Below are 23,581 nucleotides of genomic sequence, written 5' to 3' on the forward strand. Positions count from 1 at the left end.
CTTTAATCGGTGCTGCAATATAACGACCTCACCAGTTGGCACATCCATCCTCGACTGATCATGAATATCTTTTTGGTCTTTTGGAACCTTCTTTCACAGCACAGACGTTCTTAGCGTGAGAAAAACCTTCACAAATCATGCATTTAGCATCCGTGCGGTAATATTTGGTATAATGACCCAAGTGCTGGCACCCGGGACACTGAATGTTATTCTGAAAAAACAAAAAAATTTCAGGCTTTCAAAAATGTTTTCATGTTGCACTGTTACAGGGACATATAAACTTTTGCTTTTTTTTCAAAGCTTTCATATCACATCACTTTTGTTGAATGAATTTAATAAAATTCTTCAGAATGCGTTCTCTAAAGAATGGTAGATTGTTTCTTGTATTCATTTCAATAACTTCTTGCTGTGGTTTTGATCACCGTTCTCTTAATCGTTTCCTCTTCATTGGTATTTTTCGGTGATGATTTCGGGTAATGATTTCCGATATGGAAATTTTACGTTTCGACCTACTTTATTTCGGTCATCTTCAGAAAAAATTCCGCCGACCGTTCGTCCGTCTCTACGGTATACTTAATTTTTAAGAATTAAGAATTCCGCCGAGACGGACGAACGGTCGGCAGAATTTTTTCTGAAGATGACCGAAATAAAGTAGGTCGAAACGTAAAATTTCTAAATCGGAAATCATTACCCGTCACCGAAAAATACCAATAAAGTGAAAACGATTTCAATTACTTCCACCAGAGAGAGTTAGTTCTCTCTTCAAGTGATTTATCGTTACTTTTGAAACCGCGCAAGATGAACTTAAACAAACGTTCAGTTTTGTTTTGGTTAGTCAAAAAGATATGCCTCTTCCCTTCGAGATGTCTGAATCTTTCTTTGACGCTTCTCGGCCTAATTTCTAAGGTCAAAGTTAGCAGAATCTCGATAAAGCGAATGAAAAAAGTAGATTTCAGTATTGTACCATTATTTCGCCCTAACTAGGTGATACTCAAATCTACTTTTTGATTCTCTTTATATCTCAATTGCTCGAATTGAACTGATAGTTTTCTATAATAAATCTTAGAGCTGTTTAGTGAAATACCTATAAGTAGATGAAACACCGTTCTATACCAAAACTCTAGTGAAATCAAATGGTATGCAAAACAAAATGCATTAAGAATGGAATGAAATGGGCTTTCTATTTCATTCATTTTTTTTATATTATAATACGTGCTTTGCTCAAAATTTAATGACCTCATGAATGTTGCTCTTCTTCTTTGGGGCTTTAACTACTATTGGTCTAAGTGTTGAAAATATTCCATCAGAAACCTTTTATTGGACCAGAAATCTGCCTTCCTCGAACTATTCGTTACAATTATCACTAGACGCAACAGAGAACTACGAAGTTTCAAGAAATATAATTTACAAAATTTACGAAGTGTCTTCCAGCGCACTTAATTTCATCTAATTTTTGTCCTCGGTAAACAATGCTTGCTGGATGTTTTCCTTTAATTATAATATGTACACAAGGAGGCCCGTTCGTGTGGCAATGGTTGAACGACTCTAGGACAACAATTTACCCGGTGACACAGACAGAACGGGTACAATTACCCAGGCAACGACCACCTTCCTGCCGGCAATAATTCTCAATTATCACCACGCAATTATATCCTGTGGCCAGAAGGATCATTCAGATTCACGCACGTACTGCTAATTACAGTTTCCAGGAATCCATCCAGAACCGGGAAATAGATCGCTCCAGGGCGGTACCCAGTTAACGTTCTACGGTGATTAAATGCAGATACCAATTTTGATTGCCTTTCCAATTTATGCTTTACGACCAAACACGAGATCTGTTTTGCCGAGGGAAAGTCGTGCTGAAGTCCTATGGGTCTCTGCACTGTTTTGATTTTGCAAGGGATTTTGACGTTTACTGGCCTTGTTGTTTACAAATTTTGTGAAGGGGTGAAAGAGAGAGAAAGATTTTTGTGCAGAGCCCCATAGTTGTATTCTATGTGGTTTATGGACAAAAGGTCGAAAGACAAAAGGTCGAAAGGACAAAATGTCGTAAACAATTTGCTTGGTGGGAAATTTATCTTTGTTTGAAAATAAATTTTCGACCTTTTGTCCCTCCCCTTTTGTCCAAGATTCTCATTTTACCTTGATATCTTGCAATTGCCGGGCCTATTGTAGAGCTCCATCTTTGCGGTTTTGTGCGACACTCCTCCAGTTGCCCCGAACGTTTAGGGTAGCTAGGTCCTCCTCCACTGCGTATAGCCATCGTATTCGTGGTCTTCCACGAGGACGCTGACCTTTTACTGATTCTCTGCTGAATATTATATTCGCAATTCTTTTTTCCGTCATTCGCACTAAGTGACCAGCCCACTGAAGTCTGGCGTATTTCACACGCCTTATAATACACAATATTTATACACTTGATATAACACGTGTTTCATTTATCTGCGCCACAAGACAAGATGATGTAGGGCAGTGATTCCCAAAGTGGGCGAATTCGCCCTCCTGGGGGCGATTTTCAGGCTCAAGGGGGCGAAAATTTGTAAAACAGAATTTGGGGGGCGAAAAATCCAGAAAGGGGGCGAAGAAGCTAATACGGGAGCATTTGAAAATAATTACTCATAAGCTTTGGAGGACACACATCTGAAGGTGAATCAATTCAAAACTTAACTATGTCCAGGACTATTTTACCTTAGATCGATATAATTCTAACCATCATCATTTTAAAATTATGATAGACAACACTTCTTGTGTTATTCATTAAGGTTTTTTATAAATCATGTGAGTTTTAAGAAAGGTCAGCATATGAGATTTACCCAAGATTTTGCAGATGCCCAATATTTTATGTAAGGACTCATTTTTGTATGTGAACTTTGAGGTTTGAAAACTAATATTTCTGGCATCCAGCATTTTACAAAAAAAAATCTACAGTACCATTTTTTATGTTTTGGTTACAATCTTTTTCATTAGTTGTTATGGTACAACTCATTTTGGAAACAATGTTTGGAAAAATTTGGCAGACAAAAATCGAGTTCCAACGATGCCAAAGACAAAAAAAACACTATTTATAAATAGATTTGAAGAAATTTCAGAGATGCGTCGGATTTAAACATTCAGGACGTCCGAAAAATTCAGATTTTAAGAGTTTTGGGATTTAATATAATAAGCGTTCCCAGAAATTGATTACTCACAATCAGTGAATGAAATTATCGCGGAAATGAGACGAAAATAGGCATTTTTCAAGCAACCCGACAATTAGTTGCCGCCTTTATCTGCGAGAAACAGATTTCGTGAACTGCTATATTTGTTGATCATTGTGCTGACGAAAAGCCAAGATCGACCGATCATATGCACTGATCTAACTTTATCGGCTCTAAACTTATCGCGATAATTATCTGACGGGAAATAACAAAAATGTTCGCCGCCGATGGGGTTCGAACCCATGCCCATGAGCAAAAACGTTTTCAAAACGAGCGTGCACCATAACCACTCAGCCACGCCAGCTGAACGAAGGGGGAGGGAAATTTGGTATATAAAAGCTACATGCGGAAGCGAAGGACACTCAAAACGACGAAACAAGAGAAGAAAAGAAGGACGCGAACTTTTCGTTGCTGGTGATAATATAAATTCGCTGCTGCAGATCTCGTGAGAGCACACTCTCGCAGTACTGGACGGGTAGGATATTATCGCACGTCTCTTTTCGCCGGAAAATCGGCTTGAGCGATAGGCTAATGATTATCGCCGTGACCGATAATTTCACTCCCTGCTCACAATTACTGAAAATTATGGCAGTAATTTTAGGAATAGCAGATAAATTAGTATGAAATCACAATTCACGGGGTGAGTCCTGCCGAAAACAAACAATTGCACACAGAATCAATGCCGTTCACCCAAATATGACATATTTATGTAAAAATAAATGCGTTTGCTGGGAAAATATTGCATTTGGTTCAGTTTGGGAGAACTTCGCCCCCAATTACGTCACATGGCGCCTATGTATACATTACATTTGTCAAGTTGAAACTGAACCGAACTTCTATCGACTGATTCAGTAGCCTGTAATGCACTGTAATACGATATTTTAGAAAAAAAAATTAAATGTCGATATTAGTTATTGTATTATGATTCTTTGGATATGCGAGTCGAGGACATTGGCGTACAACGCTTAATTAAAATATGTGAATCACATATCAGGGGGGCGATTCCAGATAAATATTGGCCTCAAGGGGGCGAAAGTTGAAAAAGTTTGGGAAGCACTGATGTAGGGTTTCGTCGTAAGTGCTATTATTCGTCGTATCAAACTTAAAATGTTCCACATTTCCGTACTATGATGACGGGATTTGATGACAAGGTTTCTGCTATGCCAGCAGCTATCGAGACCATGAAAGGTGACCCAACTCCCAACGGCATTCTCTACTCCAAACCCTTGGCCCGCTATCCATCACATCAATCTCTCCGTGAAATCTGCAAAACGCCTCCATGATATTGACGGTAATTCCATTAAAGTTGACGGTGGATCGATCAAGACAGGTACGAAAGCTTTAGACGTACTATCATCTATTCGCCTCGCCCCGCGCTCCGATGCTGATTTGATATGGATATATTTATCAGCATTTCACCTAGTCTGAGAGCCAAATCGTCTAATTTGTCATTGAGTGCTTGGAGTTGCATACCAACATCGAACCTCAAGTGATCAAATTAGTTCCTAAGGGAAAAGATCCAAATGCGCTCAATATCGTATCATTCAAAGCTACAAATTCAGGGACAGATTGAGCGACACATTCAGGGATAAAGCGCTTTCATGCGATTCGTGGCCTGAAAACATCCGATTCCGGCAATTCGAGGACAACCGTACAAAAAACTTGCCCAAAAAACTATGGTCAGTCTTACTACCACGATTCATCCTGGGACAGAGGATCCTTCCGAGCGAACTTCTTCGAGTAGGATAGTGTAAGCAGTTTAGGACCACCAGGACGCACGCAACGAGGCTGTTTGTGCAAAACGTCATAAACATCTACTACCACTCAACTTAGTTATACTACCACATACACCTCACAAATAACTGTAAGATTGATTGAAGAGAAATAAATAGTATATCGTAAACCTCCGCCATGGCAGGATGGTCGGAAACACCACTGTCTTTCAATAATATCCGTACTATCACACAACGTATTACAAGGGTCCTACTCGCTGTGCAAACAGAGGCATTAGGGGAGCTCCTTCTGACCCCGTAACAGTCGAGCTGTCATCTCCTGCATATCCATCGAACTACGCTTTTAATTCCGTTTCCTGCCATCATCGTCGGCTTGGTGGTTTGGAAGGAGTCTCCCAGCCTGCACCTTCAGGCAAGTATGCGTGTAGTATAAGACTTTCCCTCGGTGATGAATTTGACAATTTCATCTCTGTTCCCTCAAAAACCATTCACGTCGTAAATCTTGAACGCAACGAACCTTCCTTATCATCAACTTCGCTACCGGGCCGCACTGTGGAAAGCCTCATGGAAGCTCCCGACCGTTCTGACCCAGTCGAGCAAATCGTAGTCACCGCTCATCATAGTCGTGTTTCCTATGATTTTCCGAATGCTGACCATGGTGGAATTGCAGAATATTTTGCTTCCATCGATTGGTTAAACGTTTTGGATGGACGAGATGCTGATAAGGCGGCATGTAATTGATTGGCCTGTGCCCAAGGAAGCTTTCAATGGTAACAGGAAACCATGGATTACACGTGAGCTTAGTTCATTGAAAACCGCAAAAAGAGCAGCACTTAGGCATTATTGTAAACACCGCTCGATTCCGTTGCGTGATCAATATCGGAGTTTGAACGCCGAATACAAATTGCGAATTCGTGAAAGTTTTAGACGTTACCAACATGGAATCCAGCGAAACCTGCAGGCAAATCCAAAATATTTTCAGAGTTATGTGAGTTCTCAACGGAAGGTTTCAGGTTTCCCTTCAACCATGACTCTTAATGGTGAAGTTACCTCAGAGCCACAAAAAGTCTGTCAACTTTTTGCTGACAAATTTGCGAGTACTTTCTGCGATGAAATAATTTCCGATGAACAAGTCAACCAAGCTGCATTCAGTGTTATTTTGCTGGTAGGGAGCACTCTGAGCTCCCTCGACACCGATGATATTTAGAGCTGCCTCGCAGTTAAAATCGTTTACAAACATCGGACCTAACGGCATTCCAGCCGTTTTCGTTAAAAAAATATATCGATAACCTCATCGCACCACTTCGACATGTATTCAACCTGTTTAGTAACATCTAGTGGGGTATTCCCGTAAATTTGGAAAACCGCCATCATGTTTCCTGTCCACAAAAAAGGAGATCGAAAGGACCTAAACAACTACCGTGGCATTTCGTCTTTGTCCTCCATTTCCAAGTTGTTTGAACTCATAGTCCTGGATACATTGATGTCTCACAGTAAGCAGTATCTGAGAAATGAATAACATGGCTTTAACTCGGAAAGATCTACAGCTACAAACCTCCTGTGCCTTACGTCGCATGTCAGAGAGAGTTTTGCGAATAAGGCTCAAACGGATGTCATCTATACCGACTTGTCTGCGGTATTCGATAAGATCAATCACGCCATTACGATTGCCAAATTGGAAAATATGGTGTCAGCGGTAATGTGGTGCGTTGGCTCAAATCATACCTGATTGGACGGAAACTCTCCGTTACAGTAGAAGGTTTTCGTTCAAAAAATTTTCTCGCCTTATCGGGAATCTCACAAGGAAGTCATCTTGGACCGCTAATATTCTTATTATACTTCAATTATGTCAACTACGTACTCCATGGCCCTCGCTTATCCTGTGCCGATGACTTGAAGCTTTATTCGAGGAATCGTTCTAAATCCGATGCAGTTCGGCTTCAACAACAACAGTTGGACAAATTCAAGAATTTGTGTACCCTGAACTGTATGGTTGTTAACCCTGCCAAGTGCAGCATTATTTCTTTTGCCAGAATTCGCGATCCTGTAGTTTTTGACTATCATATAGCTCATTATACTGTAGTTCAGCAAGTAGATCATGTGAAGGATCTAGGTGTAGTATTAGACAACCAGCTAACGTTCAAACGGCATGTTGCATATGTCGTAGAGAAGGCATCCCATATGTTAGGGTTTATCTTTCGCATCGCAAAGGACTTCACGAATACTGCTCGATCGTATGGCATCCTTACCATCAGAATGGAATAGAGAGGATCGAATCAGTACAACGTCGCTTCATATGGTTCGCTCTTCGTCGACTTTCTTGGCGTGATCCATTCCATCTACCGAGCTATGAAAGTCGATGTCGATTAATACATATCGTTACACTTCAAGTGAAGGGAAGGGACGTTTCAAGAGCTGAATTTGAACGTTCGTCCTGGAACGCTTCGAAATAATTCGTTATTAAGGCTATCTTTCCAACGCACTAATTACAGACAGACCAGCTCTATAATAGGCATGCTACGGACGTTCAATAGGGCCGCTTCTGTGTTTAAATTTAATTTGTCTCGTGAAACTGTTTGTCGTGATTTCTATGTACTTTTTTCCAATTTCAATGACGTTTAGTAATATCCTTATGTGTTATATTTTTTTGTTTACCAATTATGCTTAGGTTAAGGCATCATTGGGACAATAATTGTCTGTTGGTGTAATATAATATAATAAAAAAAAAAAATAATTTCAGTTTAATTATCCATTATTTTCACCGAAATCGCATGGATGAACACGATTTGAGATAAATGCTTAGCGATCGACCGAGTCACACCACTTCATGATACAAGTTTCTTTCCGCCCCCTGTGTGACTTACTTCGCACGGGCACTTATTTTCACTATGGAAAACCTTCGTAAAAATTCTATAAGTCACGAAATTTCATAAAATGTCCTCAACGATCGTGTATAATTGAGAATTAAACAAAGTTCAATCCGTCGTACAGATAAAAAAAAGCTTGTGTGCGTCAAAGTGTGCGCGATGTTCGGCGTAGAAAACGGAGATTGTGTTGTTTTCCCTGCACTGCGAACAGCTGTCATGATTGCTCGGTCATAAGGCATTGTGTTTATATGTTTGAGCTGAATTTTGATGGCATACAATGAATTTGAAAGGAATATAATATATTTCATCATGCTGAAGAAATGAAGGGAGATACCCGTAGATCTTTTCTAGTTAAACATTTTATTATTGCGTTGATATGTTATATTTTGACCACTCACTATATAACAGTGAGCCGTTAGTTGTGAGACGAATCTGAAAACTGATTGTAACAGAAATGAAAACGATACGACAAATTGAGAATACGGCAAGATGCAATTTCATTGCATTACTTAAAAAAAAACGATAAAGATTTATCAAAATCTTATTGTGCAATGCGTAAGCCGTTTTGTAAAAGAAGTGTTTGGCATTGGTTTGTATCAGCATCATTCGCTGTAATACTAAGAAAATTGCAGGTTCTCACTGATCAAAGCTTAATACGATGGATTCTAGCACATCATTCTATTAGAAGAAAAGGGTAGTTGTTTGAGTGGATTGACACATTCTTTAAAAAGAAGCAAAAATGAAGAAATGTTTGAAAATCGATGAAAAATTGACATCGCTTTAAATTTGAACTTAACAATTATTATTTGAATACTAAACAATAAAATATACGTGTAAATATGGACAAAATACTAGTTTGGCTTAGCACCTCCTGTCTTCCAGTTTCAGACAGCAACTATTGCGTCACACATACTTTATCATTTTTCATTTGTATAATAAAAAAAAATGGTGGCAGAGTCAGAAGCAAATGAAATAGCTGTGCATATCCAACGCTCGCCGATATTTTCTTCTATCAGACTAAATGTAGCGAAAGCGAGTGTGAAAAGGCAAATTATCTATGCAACCCGTGCGACCTGGTTGTGTCAAACCGAATCAAGTGCCGCCCACGATATTGCCCAGTCCATCAACACACCGTCAAGAGCGCCATAGAAGAAGAATGGGGATTTTACGACAGCCCTCCGTCGCTCAAGAATCCCAGCACGATGAAAGCTTTCTAAAATCCAAGCTTTCCGTGGGCTTACGGAAAATGACAAATTACACGTTATAATGATTTGAGTCCTGAGGTGCGGAAGGCTATTATGTAATTTTCGCCCGGATTATTTATAGCGTGTGTTCTCTCGTTTGAGTGTTTTGGATCCGTTCCCGTCGTTCATTCGCCAGGTCGTGTCGCAGCCAATCAACCAAGTGGCAAAACCGACCGCGCTTTGATGAGGGGGACCATAAATCTTTCCCGCCCGGTAGCTTTCGACAACCTCTGTGGAAGGATAAGTGGATGGGGTTTCTGAGAAGGATTCGTTGGGAAGTGATTTCGTGAATAAATGTTCTTGGACATGTTAAATGTATTTTTATGCGATTGTATCAGCATTGGGAATCATTGACCTAATTCATTGGTGAAGGAATGTTTGGTGTAATGGACTATTTTGTGCTATTGTAGGAAAATCGATACGTTTATGCGTGGTTTCGATTTCTAGCTTAAACACGCTCCAGCCGAAGGCATACTAATATAAGTATTCAAATGGTTTTTGCTCAATAAATGAGCAAAACTTGTAGCCGCATAATGAAATTCGTAGAATGAATGAATGTTTGATTGATTTGGATCGTATAAAGTCATTCTCATTGTTGTAGATAGACCTGTGCGCCGAAATATGTTTGATCGGCGGCGGCGTCAGAGCATTTTTATGCCGGCGGCGGCGGCGTCATCGGCGTCACGCCGTTGACAAATTTCGGCGGCAGCGACGGCGGCGTAGAGAAAATTGAACAAAAATATAAATTTTGATCATTTCCGTACAAATACAGTAACAAAAAAGTTTGAAATCTGATTTCCAATATCTGTCTTACAAGTTGGAAGTTTATATGAAAAAAAAATCCAAGTTTCCACACAAGTTAAACTATTATATCATAGATCATATCCACGTTGATACTACTAAAATACATTACATAACCTGACTTTTCGGGAGGCGAATGACTTTGTAGTTAAAACCTCCTTAATAAATAATAATAATAACCTGACTTTTCAAACTTTAATTACAAAGTTACGGAAAAATTTTATAATTTTGTGCAAAATAATGTTTAAGTTAATGTAGAAGCTTACTAAGACTTTTTGCTACTGAAAGTACATTATTTGGCGTTCCTTTTCTTTGATCCATATCTATAAAATCGTTCATAGTACCCTACAATTAAAAATTACTATTCTCGGTATGTTATTTTTTCGGAACAGAAAAAATGTAAGAATTTTTATCATAATTGCTAAAAGCTGATACATTACTTATTATTACTCAATTAAAGATCAACATCATAAACACATTTTTTTTATTTTATTTTTTTTGTAAATAAAGAGAGCATGTCAAAAACATATCTTGTTTTCAGCAGCAAGTTGAATAACGATTTGATATAAATTTAGACTATTATCTTATGCAATATCGTATGTTATTTCTGTTCTTTCATCATCTTATGTTTTAAGTAACTATTTTTTATATTTTTTTTTGTTTCAGTGGTACATGTATAAAAACTATGATTATATTTAAACAATATCAATCATGTGCACCTCAGTTAGTTCTCAATTTGTCCTTAATGTAAGCTGAAAAAGTTTTCTAATTGCTTTCGCTGAGTGCTGTCAAATGTTTTTTTTTTTGGAAAAATTGAAATACTCAGTGTTTTCCATGTGCAAACATGATCAATGATAGTAATTCAGAAATGATCACCAGGAAAAACATTTTCGAATGGTTTTTCCCACGGGGGTGAAAGATATTTTCAATTGCCAAAGTCGCGTGATGTTAATTATATGTGACAACACCGTCACTGATGACAAAAATCGTTTTTGTTTAAAAAGTTACCTTTATAATTCCTAAATAGGCTCTAGAAATAGTTCCTAGAAAAATACTTCGAAAGTCTTAGAAGAATTTGGAGATGTCTTCCAAGGACCTTCGCAGGCATTTGGCAAATCCTTATTTCGTAAAAAAAAATGTTTAGAGAAATGCTAGAAGAATTTTTTGAACAAAATTTTGTAAAAAAAAATGGATAGATCTCTGTAGAAATGCTGTATGGAAATTTAAAATAAATCCTGATTGAACCACTGAAGTAATTCAAGAAAAATCTTTAAAAATTCTAGCAAAAAATTGTAATACTTTGTAAGAATTTCTGGAAAAAATATCGGAGAAATCTTTGCAGAAACTCCAGATACAATAAAGAAATGTATTGAGTTATTCCTAAAAAAATGCAAAGGGGAATTACTTGGAGTGGGCAATGAACGAATGTTTTGATAAATTCCAGAATTTATCTATGGCAGGATTCCTTAAGAAGCCTTAAGAGCCGTGCCAAAATCGGAACCCATTTTTTTTATTTCAAGAATATTATTTGAGCGTTGTTACATCATCATTATGGAACTAAATTGCCAAACATCCGGAAGGTCCACTTTGAAGAAGATTTCCGTAGGATAGGGCTATGCTATAAACTAAGAGACCCGACATATTTATTGTGACAGACGTTCCACACTTTTTGTTATTGAAGTATCTCGATTCAGTTTTATAAGCTTTATGTATTTGGGCATTCCTTAGCCGAGTGTTTAGAGTCCGCTGCTACAAAGCAAAGTCATGCTGAAGGTTTCTGGGTTAGATTCCCGGTCGGTCCAGGATTTTTTCGTAATGGAAATTTCCTTAACTTCCCTGGGCATTGAGTATCATTGATACTCGATAACCGAATGCGAAAATGGCAACTTTGGCAAAGAAAGCTCTCAGTTAATAACTGTGGAAATACTCATAAGAAGACTAAGCTGAGAAGCAGGCTCTGTCGCAGTAAGGACGTAATGCCATCTAGAATTGAAAAAACGCGTACGGGACCTCTATCAGTTGGTGCGATTTGGAATAATATCGACGAAAATCGAACTCTGGAATTTGGTAAGCATGAAGCTAGCTTGCTTTTCAGATGACTAAACCTTAAAACACAATTATTTTTACAAAAAAATAAAAAATTTAATGGTTTTCAAAAATGTTGCCAAAAACGGATCCCTTTTGTTGCCAAAATCGGGGGTTGCCAAAAATGGAGCATGCCAAAAACGGAATTTTACTGTATAGGCAATATTTTTATCATACATCTTTGAAGAAATTCACAGAAACAGTTTTAAAGAAGCGTTTGAAAGAACTCATACATAATTACATCATACATAAACATAAACATCATAATTTCTCGAAAGAATTCCAAGAAGCAGGTGTCTCCAAGATTATTTTCGAAGAAATTGAAAGAGAAAAACATTTAACAATTTTGAAACAATTTACCCCTATCCATGCAAAATCGTTCAAGTTGCATGGATAGGGGTAAATTTATAATAAGAATCTAGAAGGAATGCTAGGTAGAATTCATAAAGAACTGTATGGAAAATAACTCAGAAAAAAATCAACCCATGGAATGCTCTTGACAGAATCACTGATGTGGTCTCTGAAGGAATCTCATGACGGATTCATTTTAGTTTCTTCTGGGTAATTTCTGAATGAAGTAATGGAGTAACTGCTGTAGGAGTGCTAGGATATGCAAAAAAACTGAGATAGATTTCAGTAAAATTCACTGATTTTTTTTGCGTTTGAAAAGAATTCCTGAGAAATTTGCATTCAGAAATACATGGAGAAATTCCAGCGTTCAAAATGAATTCATGAAGAAATACAAAGAATTATTCATGTAGGGAAGTAAAAAAAATGCATGAAACCCGGAAATTTTTTAAGCAATCACACAATGAATACTTCAAAGAGTTCATCGTTCTTCATAATATTTTTGAAGTAATTCGTGAAAATATCAATGGAGAAATCTAAAAACTAACATACTGGAAAAATATTTAAAAAGAATTTCTTGAAAAAAAATCCTGAGGAATTCTTGGAAGAATGATTTATTGAAGGACACGCCGAAGGAAAGTTTGGTAGCATCACCAGAATAGCTTAAATGAAATTCCACGAGGAATGCAAGAAGGACTAAATCTTTGAAAATAAAATCCTCGAGTTACCCCAAGAAATATGTCTTAATTAATTCACACTTCAGAAGGTATTCTTAAAAAACTGAAATTATTCTCGATGGGATCCGTAGAAGAATTCTTGGAGGATCCACTGTATAATATCGGGACAACTTCTTGGAGAAAACCCTTGACACAATGATGTACGATTTTCTAAAGGAATTCCTGAGCCAATACCTAAATATTCCCTGGAGTATTTATTTTAATATTATTAAATGTATCGAGCTGGATTATTTATCGGCGTGAAAATGCAAAATCGGCGACGTGACGTTGATCGGCGTATGGCGCGCCGCCGATGTTTCAATCGGCGTCGGCGTGCCGTGAAAAGGTTCGGCGGCGGCGGCGTGGCGCGGCGGCGCACAGGTCTAGTTGTAGATTCCTTAGTCCATAGTGCAAGTTAGCACCAAACCAATGTAACTTGCATATACCAGAATGCTTCGTAATATAGCAATCAAGAGCATGTTCATTGTGAAATTCAGTGGAATTATTTATGTACTTTGCAAAAAAATGCAATATAAAAGGTTTTTTCGTTTGCTGTATTACTGGGAAAATTCGGGTAGAAATTTCAGATGGAATATTGTAAAACATTTATTATAAACGAATTTGGATTTCAAGCTGTTTCACTTTGAGTTGATCATGAAACTATGACCGCATTCTCTTTCAATTATTAATACGTTTAATATTTTTTCTACTCTTTACGCAGGACATGAAACTCCGGCAGTTGGTCACCATGGGCTCCCAAGATACACTCGAAGAGAAGACTGTAACCGTTTGCCATGGTGCCGATTTCGTCAATGTGAACTTCATCAACTTTTGCTGTACTAGAAAGGAAATTGCTAGGGTAAGTAAATAGTTCCCAACTCAGTTCGATTCTTACACTGCTATCAGGAAAAAATGGCGAGCGGTACCCAGACAACCAAAATGTACGTATAACGCAATCACCTGGAGGCTTTGTATGTGCAACATTTCACTTATAAGATGTCGCGAAAAGGCTTTCAACGTACAAAAGTGGAGGCGATATGCATGCATACATTATGTGATGAATAATAACATACATTGCGAGTGTATAAATTTTCTACCAAACTAACCTGTAATCTTATCCGACTTAACTTATGATAACAAATGTTGATTTGACAGCTGCTACGGAGTGATCCGATTTTGTTTGTACGAGTGTACGAGACGAAACGAAATGTACAAGTGAACTCAGAAAAGAAGTGTTTTATGCGAGGAAGGTCATCAATCTGACGAGTTTGTGTTTTGCGGGTTCGATGTAATTAGTATGAATAAACGAGTTGTAACGTGAACTTTCATGCGATTTCTGGTTGTCTGGGTAGTAAATATCAGAATATTTGTGGTCAAATTTCAGTGATTTGACACTTCAATATTCTTATGCTATCAAATGGTCACGGCATAAGGTTGCGACAATTTAAAAAATAAAAGGGCGTTGCTGTTGGGAAAAAAATATTGAAAATCATAGATAGAATGTGGAATCGAGAATCCCATCTGTTTATTTGATTAGTTATCAACGGAACTTTATCAGCTTAGAACTGAACTTTGAGAAATATTGAAAAAATACTGAAAATATTAATAAAACACCCGAAAAAAAATATATTTTTCGATGTACACATGGTTAAGGGGCCCAGATAGCCGTAGCGGTAAACGCGCAGCTATTCAGCAAGACCAAGCTGAGGGTCGTGGGTTCTAATCCCACTGGTCGAGGATCTTTTCGGGTTGGAAATTTTCTCGACTTCCCAGGGCATAGAGAATTTTCGTACCTGCCACACGATATACACATGCAAAAATGGTCATTGGCATAGTAAGCTCTCAGTTAATAACTGTGGAAGTGCTCATAAGAACACTAAGCTGAGAAGCAGGCTCTGTCCCAGTGGGGACGTAACGCCAGAAAGAAGAAGAATGGTTAACCGGCCTACAGTCCGTTTGAGCATCAAACTAACGGCAAATCAAATAGGCTTGATTCACAGTCTTAGTCGACCTTTCAATTTTGAGCCCAAATGGTGAATTGTAAATGAAGTTGTAACTTTATTCGGCAAACATATGGTCGAGTGCTTTCTTCCACAGGTATGCAATTTGCACAAAAGAAATATAAAAGGTGAGTAAGGTGCAAGCATTCAGCTGGCAGAAACTGGGCTATTCGATTATGTTGGAAAAGTTTCTGCTTTGATGGTTGTATGCCAGTTTGGTTCCATATCTCTGAGTGCGTTCGACGAATGGTGTACCGTGATATAGGATTCAGGGTTCAGTACCTGGAACAAACAACAGTAAAATCTCCGTAAGTCGTTACATATGTTTCGATATCAACTGGAATCAACCACTTTTAAAATAAAGTTTTATGGTCCACCGAAAAAGCTTTTAAACGGTATTTCTGATCCATGAGCTAATATTTCTATAAGCTTATTGAGAATAAGTTGACTTTGAAGGGATTCTAAACTAGAAATATGCGTTGAAAGCAGTTTAGAAGTTTATTAATGATAATTTGAGCACACGTAACGTCACATGCGCACAAAATGTATTTTTCTGTAAATTCTTGCTAACTCGAATTCTTTTAACTCCATTTGTGCACTAACTTGATACAAATCCTTTTTACTGATATCTCCATATTATTTGTTGAAATTTGCATCTCTAACTCGTTATATCGTTCAAGTCAACAGTCCTTTAAATATCAAATAAACAAGAGTTCACTGTACGTGCATTATGATGCAAATATCTTTCATGGGACCGGGAATTATGTTTATATCCGCAGGCATCCAATCTGCTGCGCTCTTTCCCCTTTTGTGTGCCTTAATGCATGAAGAAATTGTAGACATCTTACTGCAAAAGCATTTTATTATTTGCTGAACAAAACCACCACCACCACCATCACTCACATTGCGTTCTGCAGGATAATTGTGCAAAAATGTACAAACTTGGTGAGGGAGCTCAACGTAAAATGCTTTTCCTATATAGAAGAATCTGAATGTTACTTCTGGGAAGCATGTATATGTATGGAAATAACACCAAAGTTTTATATTATCGGTTTTAAAATTTTCTAGTTTTACTACAAATTCAGCAGAATGGAAATTGTTAGATAATTTTACCGATTTTTGCAGCAATAGGAAATGATGACTTATATGACATCAATGAATAAGAATTTCAAGTTGCTCACCCCATACTTGTTCATGCACTGTTTATTTCGTTCTTGAACGCTAACAGTTGGCGCCAGCGGTAAAAAGTACGGGCAACAACCTTTCGAACGTTCAGTTTCTCTCACTGACCGCCGAGCGACGACACTGTTGTTTGTATTCCACTCATCGATCGCGCTACGCTGGATTCTCAAATTTCAACACAAGTGCATGGAAGAATGGTAGTTGAGAACTGTCAAAACGTATGGAAAATAATGAAAAACGTAAATTCCTTGCAATTAGGAAACTGGAACAAAACAGTAGTGATTAGAAATCAAGTGTAAAGTGAATACACAACTTTTTGTCAACTTCCGTGGTGCTTTCTTTGCTTCAGGGTTTCGTGTTTACCGGAAATCAGTTGCGTAATGGAAACTACGCAACACTTCTTCATTGCGCAACTGTTTTGAGTTACGTAATGAATCAACACACAACAGAGGCGCGTCCGCGTTCGAAATCATGTGTAGGACAAACGTTGGCATATTTTTTGTGCACAGTGAAGCTTAAAATCCTGGAGTGGAAATTAAAAGTTGACATATTAGAGGGGCTCAAAAGCAAAGGGTTGTAAGTGACATTTTGGTCAGTTTTGAGTTGTGTTGAGGAAATTCATTCCGCTTAACAGAAACAATAACATAATTTTTATAAAATACTTGCTTATTTTTTGACTCCCATACAATTCGTACAAAAGATGATTTTCTTAAAACTAGGTTTTATCACTGACACTACTTTTTTTGTGCCAATAGTTACCACAAAGAACTAAGAGAGATTTTTGTCTTTACAGCAACTGAGTGCCTTGAAAATAGGAAATTATAGAACTTTAGTCAGAAAAAGAGACCTAAATGAAACCAAAAGCAGCCCTGAAAGAGGCCAATCAGGAACCAAGAAAACGAAACGACACCTAATGGGTGCCAGGAAATATGAGTTTGATTCTTCATAGCATCAGAGCAGACATTTCTCTAAGATCTAAGACTTTTTTTTTGAGAATTTTTCGTGACATTACGGCAAGTATTATTTTATGTGTTTTTGTTATGATTTTCTCTAGAAATTTTATCAAAAATGTATGTCTAAATGTTCAGATATTTCACAGGAAATTTCTAAAGGAGTTCATTTAATGATTATTTTTCAAGAAATTTGCCCATGAATTTTCCTTGGCAATTTTTCCAAGATTTTTGCTAAGGATTGAGGTTTCAATCAATCCGGATTTTTCCAAACAGAACCACAGAAAAAGAAATTTCTTCATTACACAAGTTCATCTAATGAGTATTTCCCAAGGAATGTCTCCACGAATTTTCCTAGGGAATTTCTTCATGAATTTAGCAAAGGATACCTCAAGAATTCAATCTGGATTTTCACAAACAGAACCATATACACGGTTATCTTTGGAGAAATTGTCCCAATTACTCTTTAAATTCAAGAAAGTCCTAACTCCTCCAATTGATTCATCCATCGATTTTCCTGGGACATCCTAAAAGGTTCCTGGTCAAAACGTCTTCTAAAATTAGTTACTTTTGTCTTTGAAGAAACCTTTAAAACTATTTGGAAAATTACTGCAAACCGAAACAACATGTGGTTACTAATTTTTGATACTGACTGTAGTTTCCCAGTATTTTCACTGTAGATCAGTTCAACCGTTCTTCTCATAAGACAGATTTTTTGGGGGTCATGCACAGAGCATAACTAAGCATAAGAATATCATGAAACACCTTATCGTGCCTTCCATCCTCCATAACAATAATTACGACGATGATCGAGTTTGTATGTGTATTGAATAGATGATAATTTAATTTGATTTGTTTATCAAGCTTTCTGTTGATCTTTTTTTTTTAAATCATGGGTTGGACAAAATATCAAAATAATAACAATCAGAGAAATTATTTGAAGCAGATTTTATAACAAATTATTACCGGTTAACAATTTGAGCAATGATGTCTTTATTATTACAGTCAATGATAAAGTTTTATCTGGATCCATACAAAATTAAATATAATAATAAACAAATTTGTTACAAATTAGATATAAAATTTAGTGTTGTACCTGTTAATTCAGCCCTAAGACCACAAGTGGTAGTCGAAATATGTGTATCTGTTAATAGCTCAAGTGTGTGCTAGAATAAGGGGGTAGATCGCATGATCGATTTCACTTCATCGATCCTCTCTTCTGGAAATAAGGTGACAAGATGCGGATTTGTCAGCAATTTTTCACCTCAGGACACTAGATTGCATCGTTGCCAAGGGGTCTGAAATGAATAAATGCTAACAAACCCGCATCTTGTCACGTGATTGATGAACGATTCTGGCGGTTGAAATGAACTAATTTAGGAGCTAAACTTGAGATTTTACGTTTTGTTTTTTCATGTATAAATCGGCCACCTTTCTGAACATATCGATTAAGTTTGTGAATAGGCTTCAATGTTTGATATTTATTAATTCAGTGCATTACCGTATCTCCGCTTGCGAGTTATTGCTATAAAAACTTTATATATAAACGCAAATCGGATTGACATTCATAAATTTGCCTTATGAAACCAGAATTCAAAAACAAAAAAGTTTTCGCGTCAACCTGGAATCGAACCAAGAACCTTGCGATCGATAGGCCCGAGCGTACACCACGCGCCTATCGATGCCTTGATGTGGAGTGATGCTAAAACGATAAATAAAGCGTTCGTATTGCAATATTCGTTCCACCTTTCATAAGGCAAAATGTATGAAATTCGATAGTCCAGTTCGCTGCGTGTGTAAATTCGATGACGACTTTTGATACTCATTCAGACCGTACATACGCCTCTCAAAATGCAAAACTCTGTACACCTCAATGTATGTGCTGAATGTAAATTGGAACAGGTGAGTTGTTGTAATTACAGTTAATGTTCATATTGTGTGGATTTGATGCTAATTCAATTATTGGAATTTTTTTTTCTATCTTTATTAACGAGATTTTTAGCCCTGGGCTAGTTCATCTCGGGACCAACGGCTTTACTTCCCTTCCGAAGGAAGTCGTCACTGAAAATTTTAGTGACTATCTCGGGGATGGGATTCGATCCCAGGTCCTCGGCGTGAATTATTGGAACTTATTTGACTAGATAAAGTTTAACCTTTGTCATGAAAAATTCTTATCGAAAGAAAACAGAAGTGCTTCCGTTCCTCTTCACTACACCAAGATTTACGCACAATTTGAGTGCTTTCCCAAACTGGAAGGCACTTGATGAATCTAATGCCATAATGTTGGGCTATAGATGCCAATTTTCCGGATTTGCTACCAACCACAGCTTGAGGGGGGCATGATGGAGTACCGAAGCCTGTTTTCCATCTGGGGGATTTGTTTGGGAAAGCTTTTCAACAGAATACAGTTGCGATGAGGCAGTTGGTGAAAATGCCTATAAGCTCGGAAATATATCGACTGGTGGCAAAATATTGATTCAGTTGACGGTCCATTGTGTTCGAATCGGTGCGATAGAATGAAGGAGGGTTTAACGTAAAGATGCTGTGTGACGAAATTTGGAAAGAGAGGATGTGATTGGAAAGCAGCGGCTCTTTGCCGATATCAGCGATAATTATCTGCCGCTTATGATTTGATTTCCGCAATTTGAGGAATGATTTTATATATGACATTTTTGTATACGGTTTCTAAAATGTTTCAACCCTATAGTTTTTACATTTTTTGGGAAAACTGGAATAATGCACCTCACGTTCTCATGACGAATCAAGAATTTGAGATGGTCGTCTATTATGATAGATTCATTCTTACTTCACGTTTTGGTTTGTCATTGCTCCCTACTTCAGCAAATGAAGTTTGTTTATGTTTTGAGAGCATGGCCAATGAGGGCTTTCAGAGAAATGTTAACATCAAGATTACTATCGATTCAAATTTTATGTATTTCGATCACATCTCCAATAATTGAAAGGCGAACTGATAGAATTGAAAATAGCTTTATGGTAAATTTGAAATGTTACAGATACATGATCAAAAACAAAACCAGCGTGAATAACCATTTGGCTAAAATCCTGACTAGAGTCGGCTATCTTGAATCATCGAAAGCATAAATGTCATCTCATAAAATTCGGCCATTTCAAGTAACTGGCTCAATCTAAAAATGAATATATTTCTTGATAAAATCGTTTTCTTGAATATAAATCTCAATTCATAAAATGTTACCAACACAAATCATACTTTACGATATTTGTTGGATTCATAGCATCGATTAACGTGTGTCAAAAATTCCAGATACCATACGATACAGAACGGGTTCTTCATACAACGATTAAGCTTCGAAAAGTCAAAATATCTGAAACTCCTGCTTTATTCTACAATGAAGGATAAGACTATCCGCATGTAACCTTTTTTGGGTATATATAAATCAATTATTTACCATTAAATGAGAGTAGTTCATTTGTTGGGTATTTTGGAAAAGCTTTCTTATGGCTTTTTCCTTGATAGGTACCGTAGCTAAGTTATCTGATGTACCTTGAGTATAAACATCCTCGGAATTTCAATCAGAAGGTACGACGCTCTAACACAGGTGGTCTCAACCGGAAGCAAAGTTATATCCAGAGCGATCCAATCAAGAAGCTCAAAGGCAAACAGCTGAATGAACAAACGATCTGGCACGTGTTCCATGGAATACGGAGCTAAATTTCCGCTTTTCCTTCGAGGCACTATCGCGCATATTATATCACTCCTGACGGGTAAGTACCTAACATAGCGGTACGGTACGCTTCAAGCGGGGCAATAAAAGAAAAGTTTTCGCCTTTGGCTCAGCTCCGACAAGCGCGACCAAAGTTTGTTCTCCTAGCCATTATTGTCGGCAAAAGTTTCACTTCCGTTGAATCGCATTATAATTGCTGCTGTTCCAGTTTTTTCTCACATCCGGCGAATATGGATGTTGGGGGAGAAGGAATGGCTCCATTCCGTTGTTGGTTGTAGAAGGCAGGACGTAGATTTCGCTTTATACGAACGGTCAATCTGTGGACAATCAGCATAAAAGCAACAACCGGGAAAATGTGCTCAATCAAGCACAAGCCATTGTCGTGTTTTCTTCTCCGGTGGCGTGGAGCTACCTTCTTTTACACTAGTTGACCACCACATGGCGCACGCTATGTCTAAAAAGGGATATTATGATACATTCATGTAGCACAGATTTTTTTTCACAGGGAGTTGCTCTTAAGTAACAAGCGAGTATGAACCGCAATATATTCTACCTTAGATTCTATTGAGAAATCTTCTTATGAAGTTTCTCATTTTTCACAATACAAACTTATTCATGGGAAAGGGCAACGAATACTTAACCTGTTCTTTGTTTTAAAATCGAAAACAAGTAAAGGGTGATAAAAATGATGATAATAATGATGAATGCACTGGACCAGGTCTACCCAACCTTTCAGAACAGCGGGCCAAATTAGTGAAAAGATATTGTACTATGGGCAATATTTTTCTGCTCGAAAGCAATTTCTACATTTTTGCAATATCGAACGTTTTTCTTGGTGAAATTGAGATTTAGAATACAGTCATAGATTATGCGTTAATTTTGCCAAGATTTCTGAATGCTCAGTATTATTTGGAAATTTAGCATGATTCTTTTAAAAAAATTCTGAATTGGGCGCTGTTAGAATAGTGCCCATTATTTTGTAAAAGCTATACTTAGAATTTGGATAGAAATTTGCACTCACTTTCTGTCCGTATTTTTCAAGGTGTTTATTGGACTAAATTTATGTAAACTATGGTATAAGTCATACCTTTTTTAGCAATGAGCTAATTGCCTAATCAAGCTTTTCTGTGTATCATATGAATTAGAAAGAGATAAAGAAATCGAATTTTGTATTATTTCTATACATGATTCTGATAAATATGAGCCGTATTTAATATAAATACCGTTCAATTGTAGTTAACTTAGTTCTATCCTTAGGGAGTATCCAGCTTTTTTACGGTAGCATGCCATAAATTTTGAATCACCCCTTTATGACAATTCTTGCATACACTATAATATTTTGTGAAGCTTGATCAAAGCAAGCTTTACGGTGGTAAAAAAAAATAGTTATGTTCTCATGAGCCTATGCATGCTATAAAACGTTTGACTTTTACTGTGCGCCCTGTTTTCAAAATACCCGTGAGAGAGAGCGAGACAGCACCAACACACGGCGCACAGTAAAAGTCATGAGAACAAAAGAATTTATGGCACGTACAGAGGCTCATAGAGAAGTCAAGTCTGATGCATTGTTGTGTTTTGAAAATGAAAATCGATCTTATTTAAAGGTTCCCATTCGTATTTTAGATAGACAGGCAGGAAGCTCATAGCTATGATGCTAATGTATTTCGAAGAAGTTACACGTGGCCTTCAACTGAGCTAGAATCTGATTTCACCAATGATCTAACAACTTAAAATACGTGGGCTTCTACTGCGATAACCGTAGGCGTATTTTATTCGAAGAAAAGAAAATATTCTCTGCTGGTGAGTAATGGAAGAAAATTTCTTCTTTTTGAAGAAATTGTTCGCCGGAATTCACCAACTGATTTGTAAAAAGTGTTGGAAAATCATTTTTATAGATAGTTCCACTGAGTCCAGAGCTCGGTTGTGTTTTATGACGACTTTATTACGAAATCGTTTTGTGGGACATATCTGTACCTATTTCTTCTTTGTTATTCAACCAAATATGTGCATTATCAGTAAATTTTCATCTTGGCGTGGACAAGTTCGAATCAGGCATAAATCTAACAAATTTGATTGAATCAAATGCACTACTTCCGAGGTTGAGTATCGTTCTCAGAACGATTTCTGGAACAGTTCTGGTTAGTTTTTCCAGCAAGCATTCGAATAAGTAAAAAAAAACTCACAGGATCAACGACTTCACCCAGTGCGTGGCCGAAGTGATTCGGTAAGGATATAGCAAACAAATAATGATGTCCATTAAACGATGATATTTTCCAATTCGTAGCATATCAGTATTATCTTATTGATCTTCTGGTTCCTAAAAGAATTAATCAAATGAATAATTCCGATCCATAATTCTAACAAGAAATCGAAGGAATAATTGTTCTAGTCAAAAATTGCTGCAAAACAAACGTTGTTAATATTTTTTACATCTCAGCCTGAGAGAGAGGGGACAGCTGGCTTAGTTTGCGAGCTCCCAAAAGTCAAGGGAACCTGTCACCAAGTGTCACTGGAAAACCAACACATTCGGAGGGCAGAACGTGAAAAAGCGTCAAAATATAAGTAAACGTAATTAAAATTTCTAGGTGTTTTTCGATGATTTCACATTTTAAAAGTAGAATACCTAAATATAGTTGTGTGTTGACGAACTGCTATTGATTTCTTTGTATTCATATCCTTTTTAATAGTGCACAACATGAAGTAACTATGATTTTGACCAAAATACGTCTGACCGTTGTGCACTACCCAAGGAAT

The 23,581-nt window shown here is 37.3% G+C and overlaps 1 protein-coding gene across 5 annotated transcripts in view; it reads left to right on the forward strand.

Annotated features, from left to right (window-relative positions):
* LOC5572902 (1-phosphatidylinositol 4,5-bisphosphate phosphodiesterase classes I and II) overlaps window positions 1–23,581 on the forward strand; it is a 235,407-nt gene that overhangs the window by 117,563 nt on the left and 94,263 nt on the right. For all 5 annotated transcript variants that reach the window (XM_021847049.1, XM_021847048.1, XM_021847052.1 and 2 more), the window contains exon 5: window positions 13,713–13,850. In XM_021847049.1, coding sequence (XP_021702741.1) covers window positions 13,713–13,850 — 138 coding nt within the window. The remainder of the gene's footprint in view (window positions 1–13,712; window positions 13,851–23,581) is intronic.

This window comes from Aedes aegypti, chromosome 2, assembly GCF_002204515.2.
Source record: "Aedes aegypti strain LVP_AGWG chromosome 2, AaegL5.0 Primary Assembly, whole genome shotgun sequence".
In the NCBI taxonomy this organism is placed as follows: Eukaryota; Metazoa; Arthropoda; class Insecta; order Diptera; family Culicidae; genus Aedes; species Aedes aegypti.